This window comes from Etheostoma spectabile, chromosome 20 (assembly GCF_008692095.1).
Source record: "Etheostoma spectabile isolate EspeVRDwgs_2016 chromosome 20, UIUC_Espe_1.0, whole genome shotgun sequence".
NCBI classification, from domain to species: domain Eukaryota; kingdom Metazoa; phylum Chordata; class Actinopteri; order Perciformes; family Percidae; genus Etheostoma; species Etheostoma spectabile.
The window spans coordinates 428,294-452,440 of NC_045752.1; the positions used below are offsets into that span (position 1 = coordinate 428,294).

General features: G+C 39.1%; 2 protein-coding genes and 1 long non-coding RNA gene across 4 annotated transcripts; 2 read left to right on the top strand and 1 right to left on the bottom strand.

Moving 5' to 3' along the window:
- The first annotated feature begins 746 nt into the window (after nt 1–746).
- LOC116669908 (uncharacterized) lies at nt 747–19,464 on the top strand. Its single transcript, XR_004326910.1, has 3 exons — nt 747–759; nt 14,473–14,478; nt 19,358–19,464. It is a non-coding gene; the product is annotated as an uncharacterized LOC116669908 (long non-coding RNA).
- Nucleotides 1,589–10,573, top strand: si:ch211-10a23.2 (Galectin-related protein A-like). The gene is made up of 4 exons (XM_032500008.1): nt 1,589–1,918; nt 2,233–2,318; nt 7,085–7,265; nt 9,677–10,573. Exons 1-4 carry the CDS (start codon nt 1,892–1,894, stop codon nt 9,818–9,820), a joined length of 438 nt encoding a protein of 145 aa, XP_032355899.1. The 5' UTR covers nt 1,589–1,891; the 3' UTR covers nt 9,821–10,573.
- plek2 (pleckstrin 2) lies at nt 11,978–22,341 on the bottom strand. 2 transcript variants are annotated; one of them, XM_032500006.1, is made up of 9 exons: nt 22,242–22,341; nt 20,065–20,229; nt 18,145–18,329; nt 17,902–17,993; nt 16,511–16,698; nt 16,254–16,355; nt 16,061–16,144; nt 15,084–15,162; nt 11,978–12,521 (listed from the first exon to the last, which is right to left on the bottom strand). In XM_032500006.1, exons 2-9 carry the CDS (start codon nt 20,185–20,187, stop codon nt 12,394–12,396), a joined length of 981 nt encoding a protein of 326 aa, XP_032355897.1. In that variant the 5' UTR covers nt 20,188–20,229; nt 22,242–22,341; the 3' UTR covers nt 11,978–12,393. The 2 variants fall into 2 exon arrangements, with proteins under 2 accessions (XP_032355897.1, XP_032355896.1); XM_032500005.1 differs by lacking the exon at nt 22,242–22,341 and adding an exon at nt 20,515–20,642.
- Nucleotides 22,342–24,147: the final 1,806 nt, after the last annotated feature.

The window sequence follows — 24,147 nt, forward strand, 5'->3', positions numbered from 1 at the left end:
GTTTTGGCACGAGGTGGGCGTTTTCTTTCACTGCTGCCTTCAGGTGCTGTTGGAAATACAGGAGTTCACCACCGATCCATTCCCTGATCCATTGAAAGAACGAGCTAAACCTTTTGTATCTAACCCTTCTATTTATTTATTTTTTGTTTTATTTTTATCGTCCAATTATTTCTTTTTTCATCTTAATGTTGATTTGTTATGTAAATGCTCCCATGTTTTGGTTGTATGCCCAACCCAAGGCAAAAGTTCCTTTTTTGAAATGGGTTTTGTTTATTAAAATGCCTTGTTTTTTTGTATATCTGTATTCTGAATGACTAATAATAATAAAAAAAATAAACAGCAAACTACAATGAAAGATCTGAATAGCTCTAACTGTAGGCAGGATGGCTCAGAGGATCATCGGCTCACAGGTCCCAACACTGGAAGAGATCTACAAAGTCCGCTGCAGCTTGTTAAATTAATCTTCTTTTATGTTTTTGTAACTTATAGGCTTCCTCATGTTTATAGTTTTAGGCTATACTTCATAGTTCTGTTCCTTAATTAGGCTTCTAGGCCAACAGGCTTGCTCCAAATGCCATTGTATTGTAGGTTACTAGTGACTATAAAGGTATCTTGGATCTTGTAGGAGTAGGCTATAAAGAAATACACTGGTTGTAGAAGTTGAAAGTTCATTGGGGAACTTGGGAAACAATTTCAACCTGCTTGTTCTGGAGATTTGTATCAGTAGCATACTTGAGTTTGCTCTGTTGCCGCAGAACTGTAGACGTTTGCATAGAATTTAACCCAGACGACACCGTAGCCTGAAGCCATTGCAATTTAGCAAACTCAGTGTGTTAATGAGAACCATGTGATGCAGCTGGAAACCTTCAGTTCAGATCGGTTGGTCGAGGCTGTTTTGGATTTTTGGTAGGAAAAAAATTGGCTGGAATAGTGTGTCTTTTGTGCAAAAAATCATTATGTGCAGCCCACAAGACCTGTAAACGGGCAAATGCTCCAGAGCTCACGGGTGACTGTCTATTATTTTGTGGTAATTTGATTAAATGTAAATAAGTTTGGTAAGATGCACCACTAAAGATAGACAAAGAAAAAGACCAACTGAATTAGTAAGGCCCCCAAAGTGTCTCCAGTCAAATAGAGGGACCCTTATGTCAAAATCTTTTATTTCCATTAACATGTCAACTGATATTCATATAGTGCATATTTTTACATAAATTCAAATTTAATCAAATTATAACCAAACTAATATGGAAGTGGGGTGGGTCTAAATTAGGCCCTCTTGAGAGTTATTTAACCAAGCCCTTCCTGCTTTTTCTCTTTCCTTCTACAGAAGGCCACAAATGAGGCTATGACTAATTTGTATTATTATTATTATTATTAGTAGTAGTAGTAGTAGTAGTAGTACTAGTAGTAGTATTATAAAGAGGAACATAACAGCACAATTAATAAAAGAAACAAGACAGTCTAAAGACAGGATGATATTATTGAGGTACCAGTTGAACGAGCGGAACCGTGACCAGTGAAGGCAGCATCAGGTGGAAGGTCGCGTCTCATAAAGAGAAGCGCACACAGTGTAGTCCCAGGCTACTTTACCCGTCTACATGTGAAGGGATGCCACAAAGGATGAACCCGCAGGTCCACATCCCTCCCCAAAAACAACCTTCTTTTACATCCGAATGATATGGCTATTGAACCGACATGCGTCTAATCAGCTTGTAATATATCCCCCTCTCTCCCTCTTTGCCTGTCTCCCACCACCATCGCTGCCAAATTGGGAGCCTGTCTCTATGACAACGTAGTTACAGGCGGGGTTTGCCAGCTGGAGGCTGAGTCAATCCGTCCTCAGTTGGCATCATCGCTCGGAACCTCCACACTGCATCACGCCCTGAGTGGAATGGAAGAAAACGACAAGAAAGAAAATGTATGTAGATGTGTGCTTTTTGCTGGATTTGTGGCATGCATGGCAACGTTTCATTCAAAATAGGTGACTCGGGCATGACTTACTCAAAGAAATAGGCTACTTGTGCAGCTGAGTCACTGATTGTTGAGAATGTGGATCAATAAAGCTATTGTTCCCATCGGTGCCATAGGTTGCTGCTCACCGCTAACTAGACAGCAGCAGGCTGCATGATGAGGAAACAGCAGTTTCCCCCTCCATCAACAAACTATGTGTGTGTAGCAGTAGGCCTCACCCTGTGTGCCCGCTCATCTGTAGACATGTCTATTGTTTCACAGGGGGAGTACACCGGAGAGATAAAGGGTGGGATGCGGCCTTCAATGAAACTGGTTGTTATGGGAATTATTAACAAAAAACCCAATAGGTAAGTGCACACACCTGTTTTCATTTTGAAATAAAAAGCGGACTATACATTATTGATATTGATGCCTACTGTTGCACATTTGACGTGGCAGCCAATTAAAGTTGTTGATAAAAAATAAGCCCTGGCTTGTTATAAAGCAGAACTGTAAAGCACATAGAGAGCTGTTGTCTGTGTTTGAGTGTATAGGCCACCCACCCAAGGACTAGAGCCCTGTTTTTGGCAAATATCTGTGTAATGCCAGTGCGTTTTCTAATTATAGGTTAGTATGTGAATGTGCGTGGGAGAGCTGCAAAATCCCATGAAATCTGAAGAGCCCCACTAGAATTCCTTGGTTGATAACATCAGCTGGCTATTTATTCATTTATTCATACAATCATAAATTAAGTTCCAGTGAAAGATGACAATTAGGCTGCGCAGCAAAAAAACATACTGTGCCAAAATAAACTATGATGCAGAATTTGTTTTTAATGTCAAAAACTTATTTTTAGCGTCCCTAACCCTAACCCTCCTTTTGTCCTCAGCTCAAATTTGACCCCTTTGTCTGTGTCTATATCAGAAAAATGGCATTCTTTTTAACCAAATTACCACAAAAAAGGATGGATTCCATGCAATGTTCTTTGCAAATACAAGTAATCACTTTCATAGAATTGTGGGTGAAAATTGAAATGGTTTCAAATCAATATCCTGACAAAACTCATCCACTCAACACACGCTCCTCTGATCTTAACGATTAGTCAAAATAATTCCTAATTTCTGCTTTATTAACTCAAATATTAGGGTAATAGATAAAAGCATAATTCTATACAAATGAGGGTTATTGACCATGGATTTCAAAAAGTAGTGTAAAACTAGTGGTAGTAAGTTAGTGTCAGTGAAATAAAAAAAAAAGAAATAATGTGTTGAAAATGTAAAATGTCGAAAAAAGGGTAAAAAAAAGTGTTAATGTTTTTGACCCAGGAGGACAAAACAAGGGTAAAGGACACATGTTCTTGAAGGTCCCATGACACGGTGCTCTTTGGATGCTTTTATATAGGCCTTAGTGGTCCCCTAATACTGTATCTGAAGTCTCTTTTATTTAGACCTTAGTGGTCCCCTAATACTGTATCTGAAGTCTCTTTTATATAGACCTTAGTGGTCCCCTAATACTGTATCTGAAGTCTCTTTTATATAGACCTTAGTGGTCCTCTAATACTGTATCTGAAGTCTCTTTTATATAGACCTTAGTGGTCCCCTAATACTGTATCTGAAGTCTCTTTTATATAGACCTTAGTGGTCCTCTAATACTGTATCTGAAGTCTCTTTTATATAGACCTTAGTGGTCCCCTAATACTGTATCTGAAGTCTCTTTTATATAGACCTTAGTGGTCCCCTAATACTGTATCTGAAGTCTCTTTTATATAGACCTTAGTGGTCCCCTAATACTGTATCTTAAGTCTCTTTTATATAGACCTTAGTGGTCCTCTAATACTGTATCTGAAGTCTCTTTTATATAGACCTTAGTGGTCTCCTAATACTGTATCTGAAGTCTCTTTTATATAGACCTTAGTGGTCCCCTAATACTGTATCTGAAGTCTCTTTTATATAGACCTTAGTGGTCCCCTAATACTGTATCTGAAGTCTCTTTTATATAGACCTTAGTGGTCTCCTAATACTGTATCTGAAGTCTCTTTTATATAGACCTTAGTGGTCCCCTAATACTGTATCTGAAGTCTCTTTATATAGACCTTAGTGGTCCCCTAATACTGTATCTGAAGTCTCTTTTATATAGACCTTAGTGGTCCTCTAATACTGTATCTGAAGTCTCTTTTATATAGACCTTAGTGGTCCCCTAATACTGTATCTGAAGTCTCTTTTATATAGACCTTAGTGGTCCCCTAATACTGTATCTGAAGTCTCTTTTATATAGACCTTAGTGGTCCCCTAATACTGTATCTTAAGTCTCTTTTATAGACCTTAGTGGTCCTCTAATACTGTATCTGAAGTCTCTTTTATATAGACCTTAGTGGTCCCCTAATACTGTATCTTAAGTCTCTTTTATATAGACCTTAGTGGTCCTCTAATACTGTATCTGAAGTCTCTTTTATATAGACCTTAGTGGTCCCCTAATACTGTATCTGAAGTCTCTTTTATATAGACCTTAGTGGTCCCCTAATACTGTATCTGAAGTCTCTTTTATATAGACCTTAGTGGTCTCCTAATACTGTATCTGAAGTCTCTTTTAGATAGACCTTAGTGGTCCCCTAATACTGTATCTGAAGTCTCTTTCCCAAAATTCAACCTTGGTGCAGAATTCCAGCCACTAGAGCCAGTCCCACAATGAGCTTTCCTTAGTATGTGCCATTTCTGAGTCTGTAGCTTTTGAGGACGACATCATAAGGAGCAAGATTCCAGATCATTCCATCTGAGCTTTCATTTTCTCAAAGGTAGAGCAGGATACCCAGGGCTCGGTTTACACCTATCACCATGTCTAGCCACTGGGGGACCATGGCAGGCTGGGGGAACTCATATTAAAGTTAAAAAACCTCATAAAGTGACATTTTCATGCCATGGGACCTTTAAAGGACCCTCCCTTTCCTAAAGACTGAAAGTAACACAACAGAGCTTTTCACTTTCATTTATTTTAAACTTTCTTATTAATGATTTTGTAAGCCGGCCTCTTAATAAAAACCTTTAATCTAAGCTTGGTGTTGCCAGGTCATTGTGATACCAGCATCACCAAAACTTTGCTGCCAAAAATAGGTTCTTTGTCATCTTGTCAAATGTAAATTAGCAACATTTGTAACAATACAATGCCAAAAATCCCAATAAAATGGTATATTTGTACAGAAAAATTGTAGTTTATTATGTTTCAGCGTAACCAGGGCCAAAGACAGAGCCGTGTACAGTACATGATCACTGTAAAAAGAAGTATTAAAATTATTTATGAGAAAAAGTAGTAATGCCACATTATAAAACACTCCCATTTAAGTAAAAGTCCTGGACTCAAAAGTAGTAATGGCAACATAAAGCACTAAAGTTAGTAAAAGAAAAACATCTCATTGTGCAGAATGACATCTGTTTGTGTCGTATTGATGCATTAACATGTAAGCAGTACCTTATTTCTAAGTTCTTTATGTAATTTTGGATAATTTAATGTAAAGTAGTGCACCATATTCTTTAAAGTGATCGGATATTGTGTCTCCAAAAAAGTATATGCAAAATAACTTTAGCGTAGAGATAAATGCAGTGAGTAAAAAGTACAATATCTCCCTCTCAAATGTAGTGGAGTAGACTTATGAAATAACAATAAATGGAAATGCGCATAAAGCGCACTTACCCACTTGCGCACAGTTTTTGAGTTAGTGTTCTTTCAACTACTGGAAAATTGGAAACAAAAATCAACAGTATTATAAATTCTCCTGCAGGTATTACATACTAAATTTAAACCATAAACTATATTTGTTATTCAGTCTTCTTTGTTTAAAGCCTCATTACTACATTACAGTTGTGATAAAGACCAGAAGATGTCACTGTTCTCCAAAGAATCTACACACATTAATAATACAGTTGATTCAATCAGAAATATAGAACAAATTAGTGGATGAAGTATTTCTTTCCTTAAGTACTTGAGTACTCACAACCCAAAGTAAAAATACCAGTCCCTGTTGTACTCTTATATTGTGGATTTTCATTTCTCAGGCAGTAATGTAAAAGCAGGATGTCACTATTGTAGTTGGCAAAGGTGGAGCATGTTTTGAACTATTTTTTACAGGACAGAAACAAATAATTATTTTCTCTATTTATCAATTGATTGATTGATTGATTGTTTGGTTTGTAAAAAAAACAAAAAAATTGGGAGAATGCAATCACAATTACCCAGAGAAGTGACACATTCACAATGCTTGTTTTGTAGTGTAAACCTCGCAACTGTTACAAATAAAATAAAACATTTGAAAAGGAAAAGCAGCTAATCTTCACCTTGGAGATGCTGAAATCATGAAGTGTTTTGCATGAAAAATGACTATATGGTTATCAAAAAGAGGCCAATCCATTTTTTTCGTCAATTGACTAATTGTTTCAGCTGTTTCATGTGCCAAAAATCTTAATATGTAAAGTAATTAAAGCTGTCAAATTAATTTAGTGAAGTTAAAAATGTCTCAAATTTGTACTTCAGAGCAGTACAAAGTTACATTCCACCCTAGCATCTTAGTCCAGGGCTGTAGTACTCGAGTCCAGACTTTTTTCTATGGTCTAGGACTTTCCTTGGACTCGCTGGTATTTGGACTCAGACTTGTCTCTGTTTCGGCCACTGGTCTTGCCAAATATGGCTTTTGGTCTGGACCGAGTCCAGGTTTAGTTGCTGAAATGCTCAGTATTAGTAGTACCTATCAGTGGTAATAGTAGTGGATTGGTGTTTGTATCAGTTCTAACACTGCTATTATGGGGTATCACCATAAGTCATTCAGTTTTCATTAGATTAGACTGTATGGTATCAAGGGGAAGGGCTATACTTCCATATCCTGGGCGTACTGACACTGTTTTTGCTTTTAGATTAACAAATAACCCAAAATGATTGTCTTGATACTGTCATGCATAAGCCTTTTTTTTCTGCCCTGGACTCAGTCTTGACTCAGACTTTTTTTGGACTCGGTCTTGACTTGGTCTAATCCTCTTCTTGGACTTGTCTTGGACTCGACAAAGGTGGTCTTGACTGCAACCCTGTCTTTGTCCTTTATTGAAATGTTGTAAATGTCTGTCAGTGTCTGATGTCTGGTGTGTTGGAACAGCATGGAGGTGGTTCTGTCCAGTGAGCCTCAGGAGGAGGACTCAGAGGGCGACGTGGGACTTCAGTTGAAGGTCAGCTTCATGGATAAGGCCGTCCAACGCAACGCCCGCATGGCTGGAAAGTGGGGAAGACCTGAAACTACCCTCTCTTATTTTCCTTTTGCACCTGGAGAATCCTTCAAGGTACATTTTTTTTTATCTCTGACATTTGTGTATGTATATGGCGGGGTGACACTGATCCAGAGTGACACAGTTAATTAAACTTGAACAGCAGATTTTTCAAGTAAGAATTGATCATCATGGACAATAAGTAAGGAATTTTTCCACCCTCTGATCCCTCAATGACACTGTCATAAAAACGTGTTTGCTGGAGTTCTCCCTGTGGTTTCTGCAGTCACACTCTGAAATACACAGTCAGCTTTAAACATGCACTATAGACAAATTGGTCTGTTTGGCATCCCCCTAATAACAGAAAGTAATTGGTCATTGTTCGAGTTAACAAGTCATCAAAAATGTAAGCTTCCAAGACCAAGAACTGAATCCAAGCTGCAGGGGATGTAAAAGGTAGAGGAGATTAACCGTTATGACTGAGCTCATCTTCTGAGACTGGAGGGAGCAATCTCTGAAGTCAAACAATCAAACTGTTGCAACTTGGGTAGAAAATGGTGTTTTCATGACGAACCTATGGTGGTCGAGACCGTTCAACACAAACACAAAAGCTACAACCCTAACACAAAAAGCTACCACACTAACACAAAAGCTACCACACTAACGCAAAAAGCTACAACACTAACACAAAAGCTACAACACTAACGCAAAAAGCTACAACACTAACACAAAAAGCTACCACACTAACACAAAAGCTACCACACTAACACAAAAGCTACCACACTAACGCAAAAGCTACAACACTAACACAAAAAGCTACAACACTAACACAAAACCTACAACATAAACACAAAAGCTACAACACTAACGCAAAAACCTACAACATAAACACAAAAGCTACCACACTAATGCAAAAACCTACAACATAAACACAAAAGCTACCACACTAACGCAAAAACCTACAACATAAACACAAAAGCTACCACACTAACGCAAAAACCTACAACATAAACACAAAAGCTACCACACTAACGCAAAAACCTACAACATAAACACAAAAGCTACAACACTAACGCAAAAACCTACAACATAAACACAAAAGCTACAACACTAACGCAAAATCTATCAATCAATTTGTGTTGTATCTGTTGCGTTTGTGTTGTAGCTTTTGTTTGTGTTGTAGCTTTTGTGTTTGTGTTGTGGCGTTTGTATTTGTGTTGCAGCTGTTTTATTTGTGTTGTAGCTTTTGTATTTGTGTTGCGGCTGTTGCATTTGTGTTGTAGCTGTTGTATTTGTGTTGCGGCTGTTGCATTTGTGTTGTAGCTGTTGTATTTGTGTTGTAGCTTTTGTATTTGTGTTGTAGCTGTTGCATTTGTGTTGTAGCTGTTGTATTTGTGTTGTAGCTGTTGTATTTTTGTTGTAGCTGTTGGATTTGTGTTGTAGCTGTTGTATTTGTGTTGCGGCTGTTGCATTTGTGTTGTAGCTGTTGTATTTGTGTTGTAGCTGTTGTATTTGTGTTGCGGCTGTTGCATTTGTGTTGTAGCTGTTGTATTTGTGTTGTAGCTGTTGTATTTGTGTTGTAGCTGTTGTATTTGTGTTGTAGCTGTTGCATTTGTGTTGTAGCTGTTGTATTTGTGTTGTAGCTGTTGTATTTTTGTTGTAGCTGTTGGATTTGTGTTGTAGCTGTTGGATTTTTGTTGTAGCTGTTGTATTTGTGTTGTAGCTGTTGTATTTGTGTTGTAGCTGTTGTATTTGTGTTGTAGCTGTTGTATTTGTGTTGCAGCTGTTGTATTTGTTTTGTAGCTGTTGTATTTGTGTTGTAGATGTTGGATTTTTGTTGTAGCTGTTGTATTTGTGTTGTAGCTGTTGTATTTGTGTTGTAGCTGTTGTATTTGTGTTGTAGCTGTTGTATTTGTGTTGTAGCTGTTGTATTTGTTTTGTAGCTGTTGTATTTGTGTTGTAGCTTTTGTATTTGTGTTGTAGCTTTTGTATTTTTGTTGTAGCTGTTGTATTTGTTTTGTAGCTGTTGTATTTGTGTTGTAGCTTTTGTATTTGTGTTGTAGCTTTTGTATTTGTGTTGTAGCTGTTGTATTTGTGTTGTAGCTTTTGTATTTGTGTTGTAGCTGTTGTATTTGTGTTGTAGCTGTTGTATTTGTGTTGTAGCTTTTGTATTTGCGTTGAACCGTCTCGGCCACCGTACGGACCACATCAATCATAGTAAGAAACAGAGGTCTGATTTGGGGCCTTTAAGTTGTGACCAACCTTTAGTGTATAAATAATTCCAGTGGCACGTGTAACTAAGTGAATGTACTCAAGTGCTCTACTTAAGTACAATTTTGGGAAATTTTTACTTGTGAGTGTTTTTATTAATGGAATTTTATACTTCTACTCATCTACAATTTGGATGTCTTCTTTGTTTACAATATAGGCCAAAATATGCTTGTCTTCTTACCTCGTCTTCCCTCTCCCTTACCTCTGACTGTTAGATGGAGATAGTTTGTGAGCACCAACAGTTTCGAATCTTGGTGGATGGACAGCCTCTGTGTGGGTTCAGCCACCGTGTCCTCCGGCTCGCCTCCCTCACCGCCTTACGAGTCTGTGGAGACCTACAGCTCACCAAGGTGGCCTAGCCCAAACAAGAACAACGTGAAGATGTTTGGGGACAGTATACAATACATACGGTTAACATAGAGCTCCCTTTTTGAGTAAAAAAAAGAAAAAGAAAAAATGAACCCATGATGGGGATGAAACAAAGTTACACCTGCCTTGTAATCACGTGTTAAGACAAAGTGCCTTCACTAGATTACCTGTTTGGGGACTTGAAGAAAACGACTGAATGTCAACGTCTTAAATCAACCGAGGAATGTGATTTGAACTGAAAGCAAATGTGGTCTAAGCTATGAAAGGACAAGTCTAACACTTGTCCTTCCTAATGAACATTTGTACAAACGTGATGTGTCACTGCTACACAAAAAGAGTGCTGCAGCCGTCTTTGTGCATTCAGATCTCAGACGTTAGTCTTTGATTTCTCTGGAGTTAACCTTTGAAAGCACTTACGTTTTCGAGCGCCAGCACGAAGATGAATGTTTCCGAACTGATTGTCATTCTGTGCCCGACTAAGTACTGTAATAATGTAAAACACTTCACGTAGCCTACATTAGTGCATGCCAGTATTACACACACTATGTTTCATTCCTCTCACTTTGCTTCCAGATTAAACTGGAGGGATTAAAGGTTATGTCACACCTTCAGTTATTTAATCATTGTTATCTTTGGAAAACTAACACCGATTTGTGGACTTTTCTTTTCTACCTCTAGCACTTTTATTTGTGTGAATGTTTCATATTGACTTTACTTCACTGCAATAAATCCCCTTTGTTGTTCTTTTTGTGGTCGAGCACCTGCTACCTGGATTTACTGTAAGACCTGCTGTACAGCATGCAATATCACTGCGGTGTTGTGTCACTTCTGATTTCACTGGAACAAGCCTGTAAAGCACCACCAGCTCAGCTTGAGTCATTCAGATAACAAAGGCTCGACTCAGCTTGCTGGGTGGGAGTGCCTGTCTGAGATGTGCTGATCTCAAACTTGATGATTGTGACAAAAAAAAAACAACCTGAGGCTTTTCTTGTCTCCACTTGTACTTCAGTTTGGTGTCAGATCCTTTACTTAAGTCAAAGTACCATAAAAACAAATGTCCCAGGGGTTTTTACAGGTTTGCCAAATTTGTTAGACTTTTTAAGACCTTTTCATTTCACATAGGATACATTTTAATACCTGTTTTAAACAACATACCAACCAAATGATGGAAAACCAGTAAGGATGAAAATGACATTCTTTCCTTTTTGTGAAGATGATTTTAGGCATTTATTTTTGACAGGACAGATGAAGACATTAAAGGGGAGAGAGAGGGGGGGGGGGGGGGGGAAATAACATGCAGCAAAGGGGCAGGCCGGAGTTGAACCCCAACCTGCTGCATCAAGGAGTAACCCTCTATATATGCGCCCGCTCTACCAACAGAGCTCTGAAGTCACCCAGGACACTCAATCCTGTACTTCCCTGCAGTATATAATAATTGCTCAAACAATTCATATTGGTATTAACGATTTTAATTCATTCAAGTTTATTAAGTTCTTTTATGTTTGCAACTATAAGAGACACACTTTCCCATTATGAGACTTACCATTTGCATCGGAAAAAACATTTTTCCCGGTGAAAACGTCATCCTTCACGTCACTGGGAAACGGGCTAGATGTTGCTAACGGTTTCCCAGTTGGTGGCGCGTTGTTGACAACTGACGCACAGAAACACGGCCGACGATCGCTCAGATGTGTTGAATGGTTAGAAACCTTTCCTGAACATAGAAAATTCATGCATGCATGTAATACATTTTGCCAACGTCTATAATGTGCTATCAATTTAGGTTGTAGTCGTCCATTGGTTTCAACAGAGTAACTTAAAGTTGTTGTGTGCTATTGTCAGTAACAAGTAATCTAATTCAACTCGAGTAAGCCTATGTTTTGAGCTCAAGTACAAACTGTAGTGAGGAAGGTAACGCGTAATTTAAGAGCTTTAGGGTGGCCTTTGTTATTGTGGCGTCCATGTTTTCACATCTGATCCTCAAGGCTACGCCCAACAGTTGGTGGCAGTCATGCAACAAGTTGTCATGCCAAACGCCCAATTTAACACAAGAAGAAGAATACGCATCGCGACTATGTGAACGCTGGCAGTCGGAAAAACAACGTAATCACAAGGGGCGGTCCCTGATATTCCCAGGTGGGAAAAACTTCATAAGAACTTCTCACCACGAGTGTCTGGAGTCACGTAAATATTCAACATGGAGAATAAAGTCAAAATGATTTATAGTTTAATAATGAACATTTTTATAAAATACATAACAAACTTTTACCTTAAATTGAATGATCACAAGAGATTTTGCTACGACTGTTGGGCTTTTAAAAGCCTTTAAATCCTCCATCTTTACTTTTAAATACAGAACAATGAAACTGAAAGCATTTTTAGAAATAAATGAACAGTAATGTTTTGTAACTACAAACACTTTCATCTGATTGCATGTCCCCAGTTTGTTGCTACAGTGTACTGTACATTCATGGAATGTGTATACTATAATACATTTCTTCTTTCACATCTAGATAAATGAAACATTGGTTATGTTGAGGAGTGCCGTTTTAACTTGGCTGCTCTATGTGTGCTCCCTGATTGCTTCTATCCAGTCCATCTTCTGCTGCTCGGTCGGAGCCTGGATGAAGTAACGCGTGTCTGACTGAGTGATGATTTTAAACAAGTTCCCTTGAACGTTGCCTTTCACACCTGTGTGGGAGAAGAAATGAGGGTCAATGAAGTAGAACTGTATTAGGACTGACACAATAAGGCTGCTTTGGACGGACAGACAGACATATTTTAGTTATAAATAAATTTGAAAAGCCAAATTACACATTCGCTGGAAAAAGTTAACAAATCCGAACACTTGACATGAAAGAACTTAAAGTGCTCATATTTTGCTCATTTTCAGTTTCATAATTGTATTTAAAATGTTGTACCAGAATAGGGTCATGTGGTTTAAATTTCAGAAAACACTATATATTTGTTTGCACACTGCTTCAGCTCCTCTTTTCACCCTGTGTGTTGAGCTCTCTGTTTTAGCTACAGAGTGAGGCATCTCCCTTCTGTTCCATCTTTGTTTGGAGTTGCACATGCTCAGTAGCTAGATAAGGACTACTAGCCAGTCAGAAGTAGAGTATGAGGGCGTGCCCTGACAGTACCTAGATAAGGACTACTAGCCAGTCAGAAGCAGAGTATGAGGGCGTGTCCTGACAGTACCTAGGTAAGGACTACTAGCCAGTCAGAAGCAGAGTATGAGGGCCCTGACAGTATCTAGGTAAGGACTACTAGCCAGTCAGAAGCAGAGTATGAGGGCGTGCTCTGACAGTATCTAGGTAAGGACTACTAGCCAGTCAGAAGCAGAGTATGAAGGCCCTGACAGTACCTAGGTAAGGACTACTAGCCAGTCAGAAGCAGAGTATGAGGGCGTGCCCTGACAGTACCTAGGTAAGGACTACTAGCCAGTCAGAAGCAGAGTATGAGGGCGTGTCCTGACAGTACCTAGGTAAGGACTACTAGCCAGTCAGAAGCAGAGTATGAGGGCGTGCCCTGACAGTACCTAGGTAAGGACTACTAGCCAGTCAGGAGCAGAGTATGAGGGCCCTGACAGTATCTAGGTAAGGACTACTAGCCAGTCAGAAGCAGAGTATGAGGGCGTGCCCTGACAGTATCTAGGTAAGGACTACTAGCCAGTCAGAAGCAGAGTATGAGGGCGTGCCCTGACAGTACCTAGGTAAGGACTACTAGCCAGTCAGAAGCAGAGTATGAGGGCTTGCCTTGACAGTACCTAGGTAAGGACTACTAGCCAGTCAGGAGCAGAGTATGAGGGCCCTGACAGTACCTAGGTAAGGACTACTAGCCAATCAGAAGCAGAGTATGAGGGCCCTGACAGTACCTAGGTAAGGACTACTAGCCAGTCAGAAGCAGAGTATGAGGGCGTGCTCTGACAGTACCTAGGTAAGGACTACTAGCCAGTCAGGAGCAGAGTATGAGGGCGTGCTCTGACAGTACCTAGGTAAGGACTACCAGCCAGTCAGAAGCAGAGTATGAGGGCGTGCCCTGACAGTACCTAGGTAAGGACTACTAGCCAGTCAGAAGCAGAGTATGAGGGCGTGCCACGCTAGCAGCTAGGTGAGCATTATAACGTGTGTTATAAAGTGATGCACGTTCATCTGTGAATAACAGAGCTGTTTGGAGCAGTTTGTGAACAGTGAATCAGTGAATCTGTTGGAGATGGTAAGTCCCTTGGGGGGGGGGAGGGTACTTTGGGCTTTTTCACTTTGTAAACACACAATGTGAAAAAAAAAAAAATATAACACTATAAAGGAAAGGGACAAAGCCAAAGAGCATAATATGAACACTTTAAAAAAACATTAACTTTAGTGTCAAATACCTAAAACATATTTCTGTATTTCCTGAAACAGCTGTCTGCTGTAGTTTTTAACAAATTTCATTTGCAGATGTTCTAGTGAAAATGTACAGTAACAGGACTTTTTTTTTTTTTTGATTGACATCAAATTAAACTACAGTGCCCAAGTTCATTGTGATAAAGAAAGGTTTTGGACAATAATGAGAGATACCAGGCTTTGGATTAACACCCAAAACTTTCTTAGTATACTACATAGTATAGTATAGTATACTATGTAGTATACTAAGAAAGTTCTGGGTGTAATATAGTATAGTATATACTATCCTACATCTGTGAGGTTGTCAGCTTAGTGTCTGCCTGCCGTGCTCTGTTCGTAGGATGGGTGATTTAATCGCCAGTCCTCAGCGATGTAGCGGCATGTGTCACATAGCTCCAAGGCCAGGAAGCTTTCCAAAGTTAGCGTTGGCTGCTTCTCGATTGCCATGATTGTTCTGCTACCAGCCTCTGTCAACTACCGTGTGGAGCTGGTGTCGCTGTCAAATCTATCACTGGGATAAGTAAAGCTGTGCCCAATTGAAAAATTAACTACGTTTTACTACCAAAGAAGTGCGTTACACTACTTTTTACCTGAAAAAGTAGTTACATTACTGACTATAGTACAAACAATTGGATTTTTTTTCACAGCAGCGAAACACTCTTGGTTTCCTCCATTTACCTCATCACACAAATTCATTTTCATCTGTTAGAAAGTGGCAAAGTTCTCTCCCAGACATATAACCACAGTAAAAAACAACAACATTTCTTCTCATCACCCGCCCTGTTTTGTAATCACTTGCATGAATAACTGTTTTTTAGAAGTGCACTGGCCTCGGAGGTCACGGTTGTTGAAGACAGTGACTCACCTGAGGGAACTCCGTTATCTTGCAGAGAAGACACCAGGCAGCCTCGCAGTGAGAAGCCGCCAGCGGGGCTGATGTCATCCTGACAAGGGACATAAGACAGGAAGTGAGTAACACGTATCAGTCATGGCCGTCTGAGGCTTAGGCAAACAAAACAACTGATTTGTGTGGGCCAGGATCTCCTCTGTTCAGTGTCATCATCATCATTTAAGAATGTATTAAGGTCATGTAATCGTGTGGTGAAATACACCTAAGAGGTTTATTAGATAAGCAAACTTCTCCAAAGTTGCTCCACCAATAGTCATTGACTATCTTAGACATCAATATTCTTCAAACCTGTAAAGTTGTGTTTAAAACGAAATATTTAAAAAAAAAAAGAATTACCTTATAGTTTTAGAGGAATATTTTGATAACAATTCATATTTCCATAACTACCATACAAGGCAGGCTAAGAATCTTCATCTTAGTCAGTTTTCTATCAAATGAAAAGGGAATGAAAGTGTACATTTAATGGATTCCTCTGTGTTATTCAAATAAAACAGGCTAAGAAATGCCCTGCTGTCTAAAACATTTGAAAAATAGATCACTCTTAGAAACTGGTATTATTACTTTAAAGGTGCTTTAAGCAATGTCACGCATGTTTTAGGCTAAAAACGTAAGAGCACCTTTAAATACGGTAATGGCTTCCTTTTCTCTGCATGCATTTCTCTTTTTTATCTCATTGTATTTAAAACTTTTGAACACTAACATTCTCAACATGTACTGGTGATTTTGCATTTTGTCCTTTGGGTGTGATTTTTCAGATAAGCCCTTACAGGTTTCTACCACACACTCACATCTATTGTATTTATGTGTGTGAAATACATGAACATAAACTTCTATAGATTTTTTTTAGGTTCTATCAAGTAATTGAATTACTTTCTTTAATGTATTTAGTATTGGGCTGCGTTGGCCCTCCATACCATGGGATGTCGACTCACCTTGGTGGGATCATAATAGTGAAGGTAAGAAGGCTGTGAACGCAGCACAAACAGTCGCACCTTCCAGTTCTTCCTTCTGTGTCCCTATGTTTATAAAAGTTGTTGTTAGTAAATTGTAGCGTTTATATGAACAGGTTTGGGGTGCCAGGTTGTGAAAGCCCCCTTTGACTTTTGGGCAATCTCATAGGTTTACCTGTTTCAGTAGATATCCTCTCTTGATCACTTTTCCACTGAGCTCTACTGCAGACAGCGACTTCTCCGCCTTCACACTGCCTCTCTTCTTTAAGCTGTCAGACTGGGACGAAACACAAACATGCTGTGGATGAAACACTACTCCAACCTGCTATCTGCCTTCTCGGAATAAATAGATTAACACTGGAAATCTGTCTATAATGTATGTGGTTATTCTTAGTGTGAGAGGTCAGTACGCAGAGACGGCCTGGTACCCACAAAGCTGTACAGCGCAGTGGAGTCATCCATGAACTGCTCACTGAGGCCGGCGGTGCGGTACGCCTCCACACTCTTCAGGCCGACGGTGCGCAGGAAACCCTCCTCCACCAGGGCTGAGGCCAGCGTCATGGCCTCCACACGGGTCAGAGCCAGCTGCATGAACACCAGCCAGTCCACCACCGCCGAACCTGCAGGGACATCACATTTATATATATATATATATATATATATATATATATATATATATATATATATATATATATATATATATATATGTATATATATATAGATATATACATATCTATATATACGGATATAAACTCTCTCTCTATATATATATCTATATCTATATATCTATATATACTGTATTTATATATCTATATATATATATATATATATATATATATATATATATACTGTATACATATACTGTATCTATATATATGTAGATACAGTACATATAGATACAGAAAAAATAGAGCTACAGTATATATATTTACATATATATATTATTATATGATATATATTATACATATTGTCAGGTATTGATAATAATATAAATATAAAAGACATGTACGTATACATAATTGTAGTTTATCCACAAAGCAAAGAAGACATTAAAGGGCGGCTGTGGCTCAGTGGTAGAGCGGTTGTCTGCCAATCGGAAGGTTGGGGGTTCAATCCCTGGCCCTGCAGTCCCATGTCAAAGTGCCCTTGGGCAAGACCCTGAACCCCGAGTGAATGTGTGTGAGTGTATGTCTGATGAGCAGGTGGCACCTTGTACGGCAGCCTTGGCCACAATGTGTGAATGGTGAATGTTTCCTGTATGATGTAAAAAGCGCTTTGAGTTGTCGTTAAGACTAGAAAAGTGCTACATACATGCAGCACATTTACTTTAACATTATATAGACAAACTCAAAGTACCATGACAAAATTTTACTGCACTTAAACTATGTACTTTGATGTCCATTTTTATTTCATTCTATTTAATTTTGCTTTAATTAATGTGTGTTTTTCTCTTTATTTTGTTTTTGGTTTGTTGTTTTGGTGCATCATATACAACAGATGCCATAGACATTGTTTGAAAATGCGCTTACTGCATGAATTTCAAAGCATTTTTAATTAATAATGATAAGATACAACTTAAATTGTAGAAGATAACTAGTGGCAAAAGTGGCAATAGTTTGTTCTGTTTATTGTCTTTCAATAGTACCTTTTACTGTCATTTAACCCTCTTTGGCTTCATGAGCAGCATGCAGGGATTATAACCATGAAGACAGAAATCTATGGGGGCTACATTCCCATTGTACAAGACTGGATGCATTTAAAGTGTTTCCAAGCAAAAAGCATCTGACACGATAGAGAAGACTAAAGATGTTGTAAAGGCTAACCTGAGAAACAGTTGCTGTAAGTGCTGCCCTGCTCCACGTGGTTGCTCATCCTGATACCACTGTGGACGTCATACATGGAGTCCAACACTTTGCTTTAAAAGAGACAAAGAGAACGGGGGAAGACGAAGTCATAAACAAGCAGAGACAAAAGTAAGAGGTCTGCAGGGTGAGGCAGTGAAAACACCAGAAGGTTTAACACGGGGGTGACGTCTGTGTGGTGGAAATGCTGTTGGTCACGCTTACCTCAGATTGATGTTGTGTAAGCGGGATCCAGCAGGGTCTGGCTGGTTCGCCACATTCCCACCTTCAGCCGCCCGCAGCTTGTTGACCGCAGCCATGATGTTACCGGCCCAGTCATCCCTCTCCTCCCGGGAACAAGCCTCCAAGTAATGATCCACCCCATTCTTTGTCTGGAGCTTGAACACCAACTAGGAAACATACACAGAGTAAGGGTGGTGATGGGAATCATTGCATTGCAACATGGTTGATTCTGCATCGATGCGGTGACAGACCATAATCGATCGTTGCCTACTGATGTTACTTGTTGAAAAAGTTTCTTTTTTCTTTCTTTTTTGTCTGTTGTGTGCTGTGTCCAGACTCCATTCAGGAAGTGTCTTTTTTTTTTTGACCCTTGTGTTGTCTTCCCATCAAAATTAAAAATCAGCCCTTGTGGTGATGCTTGTTCTCGATGTTTTTACCTTTTCCTTAAGTCTTTGTCCCATTTTTCAACACTTTTGATGCTTTTTTACGATGTTTGTCACTTTTTTCGACGTTTTCAACACTACGTAACACTGATTTATTACCTTTAGTTTTACAGTTCTTTTTTGAATTTATGGTCAATAAACCTCATTTATAGGAAATTGTATCTTATGTTTGAGTTAGAAAAGCAGAAATAAGGAATTATTTTGACTAAAATTAAAGGAATGGATGTCGATGGATTATCCCAGACTGGAATATGTCAACTAATACTCAACACTATTTCAAAACCACTTCAATTTTGTTTTTCAAATGCTAGAAAATTGAATAAGACGCCCTAAAATTAATGAAAGTAGAGATTTGTACTTGCCAAAGAGCGTTGTTATGTAATTTGGGGTAGTTAAAAAGAACATTGATATAAGAAAATGAGTCAATTTGACCCGAGGAAGAACATAAGGGTTAAAGCGCAGAGACAACAAAAAAGGGAGTTCATTTATATCTGACTGCTTGAATGTGTTGTTATACCATGCGTGGTAATTAGAGATGCTCCAATACCATTTTTTCCACTTTGCAACACTGATTCCGATACCTGAACTTGTGTTTCTGCAAGTTCCATACTGATAAGTTGCGTGTCAATCCGATGCCAGTGTGTTAAGAAAATACATATATTTATTGTTTCAACAGAAGTTGACTACTATCCCTGTATGGATGTGATAGGATTGCTATATTGTTAAACTCTTTCTGAAAAATGGACAAACAGTAAACGCATCATCCAGTTTGAAAGCGAGTCATAGCGGGAAGAGAACATAAATAAAGTACTTTGAGTAGATTTTCTTTAGGGCTAAATTACAGATCCCTATTAGATCGGTGCATTAACTTCAGTACGTTCCGATACCGGCAATAAAATCAGTATCCGATGCTTTTCCGATACTGTACATCTCTAGTGGTAATATGATAATATTATTGAGGAGCTGACGCATCGTGATATTGGAACCAGTAAATATTCACACCCTAGAGAGAAAGGCCAACAGATTTGGCCGACAAAACAGGTTGTTACTTGGAGATCAGGTCCTGACAAAAGAGTAACCTGAGGCTATGCATATCCGAGAGCCTCAGCTGGTGGAGCCGCACCTTTAATGGGCATGGTTTCTTCCAATAAAAACATTAACAAAGGAAAACCGTGACTAGAAAACGTAATGCATCCATGGACATGCCACATGTTGTCTATGCATGCGTGATCTAAACATATGAATTCAAATTAGTATATTTCTGCAAATACATTATGTATATATTGTTGTATGAGGTCTCAAACCAAATTACAAAGACGTTATAAAATGCTTTTTCAGGGAAACCTTTAACAATGAATTTCTTTCCTGAGACATCAGACTATTAAGGTCTGTAATGAAATGTTTGAAACAAAAATGTGTGAGTCCTTTGAAGCATCTATAAGAGTCTGGATTAACTCACTGGCCGATTTTCATACTCCAGAAAAGGACAAGTTATTACGCAGTCCTTCAGGAGGATTTTCCCCCGTTGACATGAGTCCTTTTGGCCCCCTTCATACTTGTAATACAGCAGCTTATCTGGCATCAACACGAACCAGCGTGCCTTCCAGTTGTGTACAACATGACCCTGTAATCACATGATCACAAATGATCACAAATGTGTTATATTTTCAGAAAAGCAACATACAGTACTCTTTTCTCTTACACTACATTATTTAGTTAGACATACAAGAGGGCACTTTAATTTTAATGATAAAAGTTCACATCAGCCAATGAGAAATCCTTTCCACAAATACATATATATGATTACATTTACCATCTGCTACGTCCCTCCCTACATGTCACACTGACTCAGTTCAATCTCTATTTTGCGGCATTTGTATTATTGTGTATTTCACAAAATATGCCTTACCCTTTTCACCAGGAACCCTTCTCTTAGAATCACATTTGTCTTGTCTGTATCCATTCTGCTCAGTGGGATCTCGGCAACTGAGCTTTCCAGCTCAAGTTATTGTATATATATATATTTTTTTTTTTCCTCATTAGGTGCGTCACCATGTTCACACCCAAACACACTCACACCTGTGACTCACACCTTGCTCAACAATCCAATCATGCACCTTCTGCCAATTATCACATGAGGGCGCACTGACTCCTCAGTATGGCTGACGATTGGTAGAAAGTTTCTTCATTGTCGTTCGCACAGCAAGTACATAAAAGCAGTTGTTGGCAAAACAAATCGAACTTAAAAGCTCAGGATTCTTCCAACAATACTCATTTTTATATATATATAAAAAGATCACTCTTAGAAACTGGTATTAATACTTTAAAGGTGCTCTGAGCGATGTCACACGTTTTTTTAGGCTACAACATTTTTTTTGTCACACACAGCAAACATCTCCTCACTGTCCGCTGGAACAAGAAGGAGTTGGTTGAGCCTAAAAAACGTGTGACATCGCTTGGAGCACCTTTAAATACGGCAATGATTTCCTTTTCTCTGCATGCATTTTTTTTTTTTAACTCATTTTACATGAAACTTTTGAACACTAATATTCTCAACCTGTACTGGTGATTTTGCTCTTACATTTGATATGTCCTTTGGGTGTGTTTTTTAATATATAAGCCCTTACAGGTTACTACCACACCCTCACATGTATTGAATTTATGTGTGTGAAACACATGAACATAAACTTCTATAGATTTGTTTTAGGTTTTATCAGGTAATTGAATTACTTTCTTTGGTGGTCTTAATTGTATTTTTCTGGAGTTGCGTTGGCCCTCTATTGCAGAAGAAAAAACACACAAATAAAAAAAAAGAGACATGAAGAAGTCAAAATAAAACTTTCCGAAACCTAAATGTAATTAATTTACGTGTGTGTGTGTGTGTGTGTGTGTGTGTGTGTGTGTGTGTGTGTGTGTGTGTGTGTGTGTGTGTTGTGTGTGTGTGTGTGTGTAAGCAGAAGCTCAAAATTAGTTTTCACATCATCAATTTCAGTATGTAAAGAATTCATGTTCAGGAGTTGAAGCTGGACAAACCATCCTCCAAACAGATTGGAGATTTTTTATCCCATTTTGATGAGAAAACAGCAGCTGGGGGTCTACCACAGCTCATCCTGCTTTGCAGCAGCTGGACCCAATAGGAGGACAAAGTGCACATGTACAGTACCTGAGAATGGGAATGATGTGGTTGGTGAGCCTGAAAGAGTATTGGTACTGAGACTCCTGCTTCTGCAGCCACATGTGGCCCTGCTGGACATTAATCCCATCTCCTTCTCCTGAAAGAGCATGAATAAAGGGATAGCTACTTTCAAAAAGGACTGCAGCTTCTTTTAAACCTCTTCACTGATCTATCTCTAAATTAATTCTTTCAGATCACATTGTTAGGAAAATAAAAGTTTTCTTTGGAACCTTAACGCTTACCCTTCAAGAAAGTATTTACTCTGCTTAAACCACCAATAACTGATTGTTTTACCACTTGGGGGCGGCGGAGAAAAGCTGGGAACACACCTTTCAAGAAAACATGTTAGCATACAGTGTCCTATTTACGTATCCTGCAGACACAGAGCAACATTGCCGTTCATTTTGAGTCATGTTTATGTCCATCTGATGAACGTCAGGCCAATATTCAGTCTCATTTACCTCTGTTTAGGTCTCCACCAACTCCTGGAGTAAATATCTGTTTCTTAGCTGCTAAATTCAGTGTCATGTGCACCAGCTAGCTGCAAAATGCATTAAACTATATTATATTATTATTATATATCCCACCTGGTTTCTTGGCAAGATCAACCCTACGAAGTAGCCCAATTGATTGGGGTTGGGACCTCGAGTAGCTGCTGATTGGTCAGGAGATAGAACTTGAACAAATCAGATTCCGCTAGCATGGACGTGTGACCAGTCACAGCGTGCGAATGCTGAAGGGTCTCGCCAAATTCAACTAAATTTAATTCAATTGTAAATAGTATCAAATCATAACAAGAGTTTTCTCAAGACACTTTACAGATAGAGAAGGTCTAGACCACTCTCTATAATTTCTCCAATAATAGTACATAATAATATAATAATAACTCCAGTAATTCTCCCTAAGTTCTTGCAAGAGCACAATTTGAATTTGCTCAGTGAGTCACTCTGGCATTGAGTAATGCTGCTCATGATCTATGGCCTTGTAGCCGAGCTGCACCAATCACATCATTGTATCATATAAAGGTGGGGCAAAGGGGATCTTAATGGATGAATGGATGATGACAGCAACTGCAACGTCAAGGTCAATAGTAAACATTGCAACATGGCTATGGACGGCGCTTGAATCATTCCTTTGCAAGGACGTTTTTGTTGTTTTGCCGTCTGGATTCAACAAGTTTGATCTACCAGTTAGCTCCGCTGGTAGCTGAGTGTATGGGACTCTGGATACGTCACCCTGTGTGTTGTTGTAATTGGTCGTAGTGTTATCTAATTACGTGCAGTGAGATTTCCAAATGCACGCTTGGTGCCGCCCCTCGAGTTGGGCGACTTTCATAACTCGATGCCAGACCCTTCTGGTCTGGAAGGTTTATATGTCTCCGGACAGATTTTGTCACTGTCCAAGATGCAGTCACAAAACTTTACAGGTAAAGGTACTATTATTGTCATGTACACATACATGTAGCAAAAACCATTCTCTGCATTTAAGCCATCCCTCAAGGGAGCAGTGGGCAGCTATGTACAGCACCCAGGGACCAACTCCAGATCCGGTGCCTTGATCAAGGGTACTGACTGGAGAACCTAGTACATGTTTTTTGATGGTGGGGGAAAACCGTAGCACCCAGAGGAAATCAACGCAAACATGGGGAAAACATACAAACTCCACACAGAAAGGCCTGGAACGACCTGGATTCGAATCCCGAACCTTCTTGGGCCACCATGTTGCCCAGTTGTTGTCTAGTTTAAATTAGTTGAAAATTAAAATGAAGGCCACATTCAAAAATAAGTGTGGTCAGAGCAAGGGCGCCACAATTAGGGGGGTAGGAAGTAGGGAAGGGGCACCCCTACATTACAACCATTAACCTGATTTGGTCAGTTATTGTTTATGTGGTGCTATTTTTAAAGGAATTATCTTCATCTCTGCATTAATCTGTCACTTAATATTTTCTGACTTCCCTCACTTTCATTTTTTTTGTTGACAACAAGAAATATAGCGAATATCACCAGACTTTTTGTGACATTTAAAGCAACAATTCTCATCAGTGTCATGCTTTGGAGACAGCTACGGCTCACCATATCCCTTTCTACAGTTTTCAATCTGAATATAGTCTGAAAACATACTGTCAAACAATCTTTTCCAGCTGGGAAATGCTTAAAAACAGCATTTCCGAAAAGATATCTTGTTTTCCAAAGACTTCCAAGTTTTTTTCCAACAGGTTGTCAGCAAATGTTAAGCTTAAAGGGTTGTATGTCATGTAATGTCACATAACCCTTTCTTTTGGATGAAACCTAGAGGATTTACCATCTTATGACGACAGAGGCATGAATCTTACAGCTCTGCTCTCTGCTGCAGGACTTCTGTAAACTC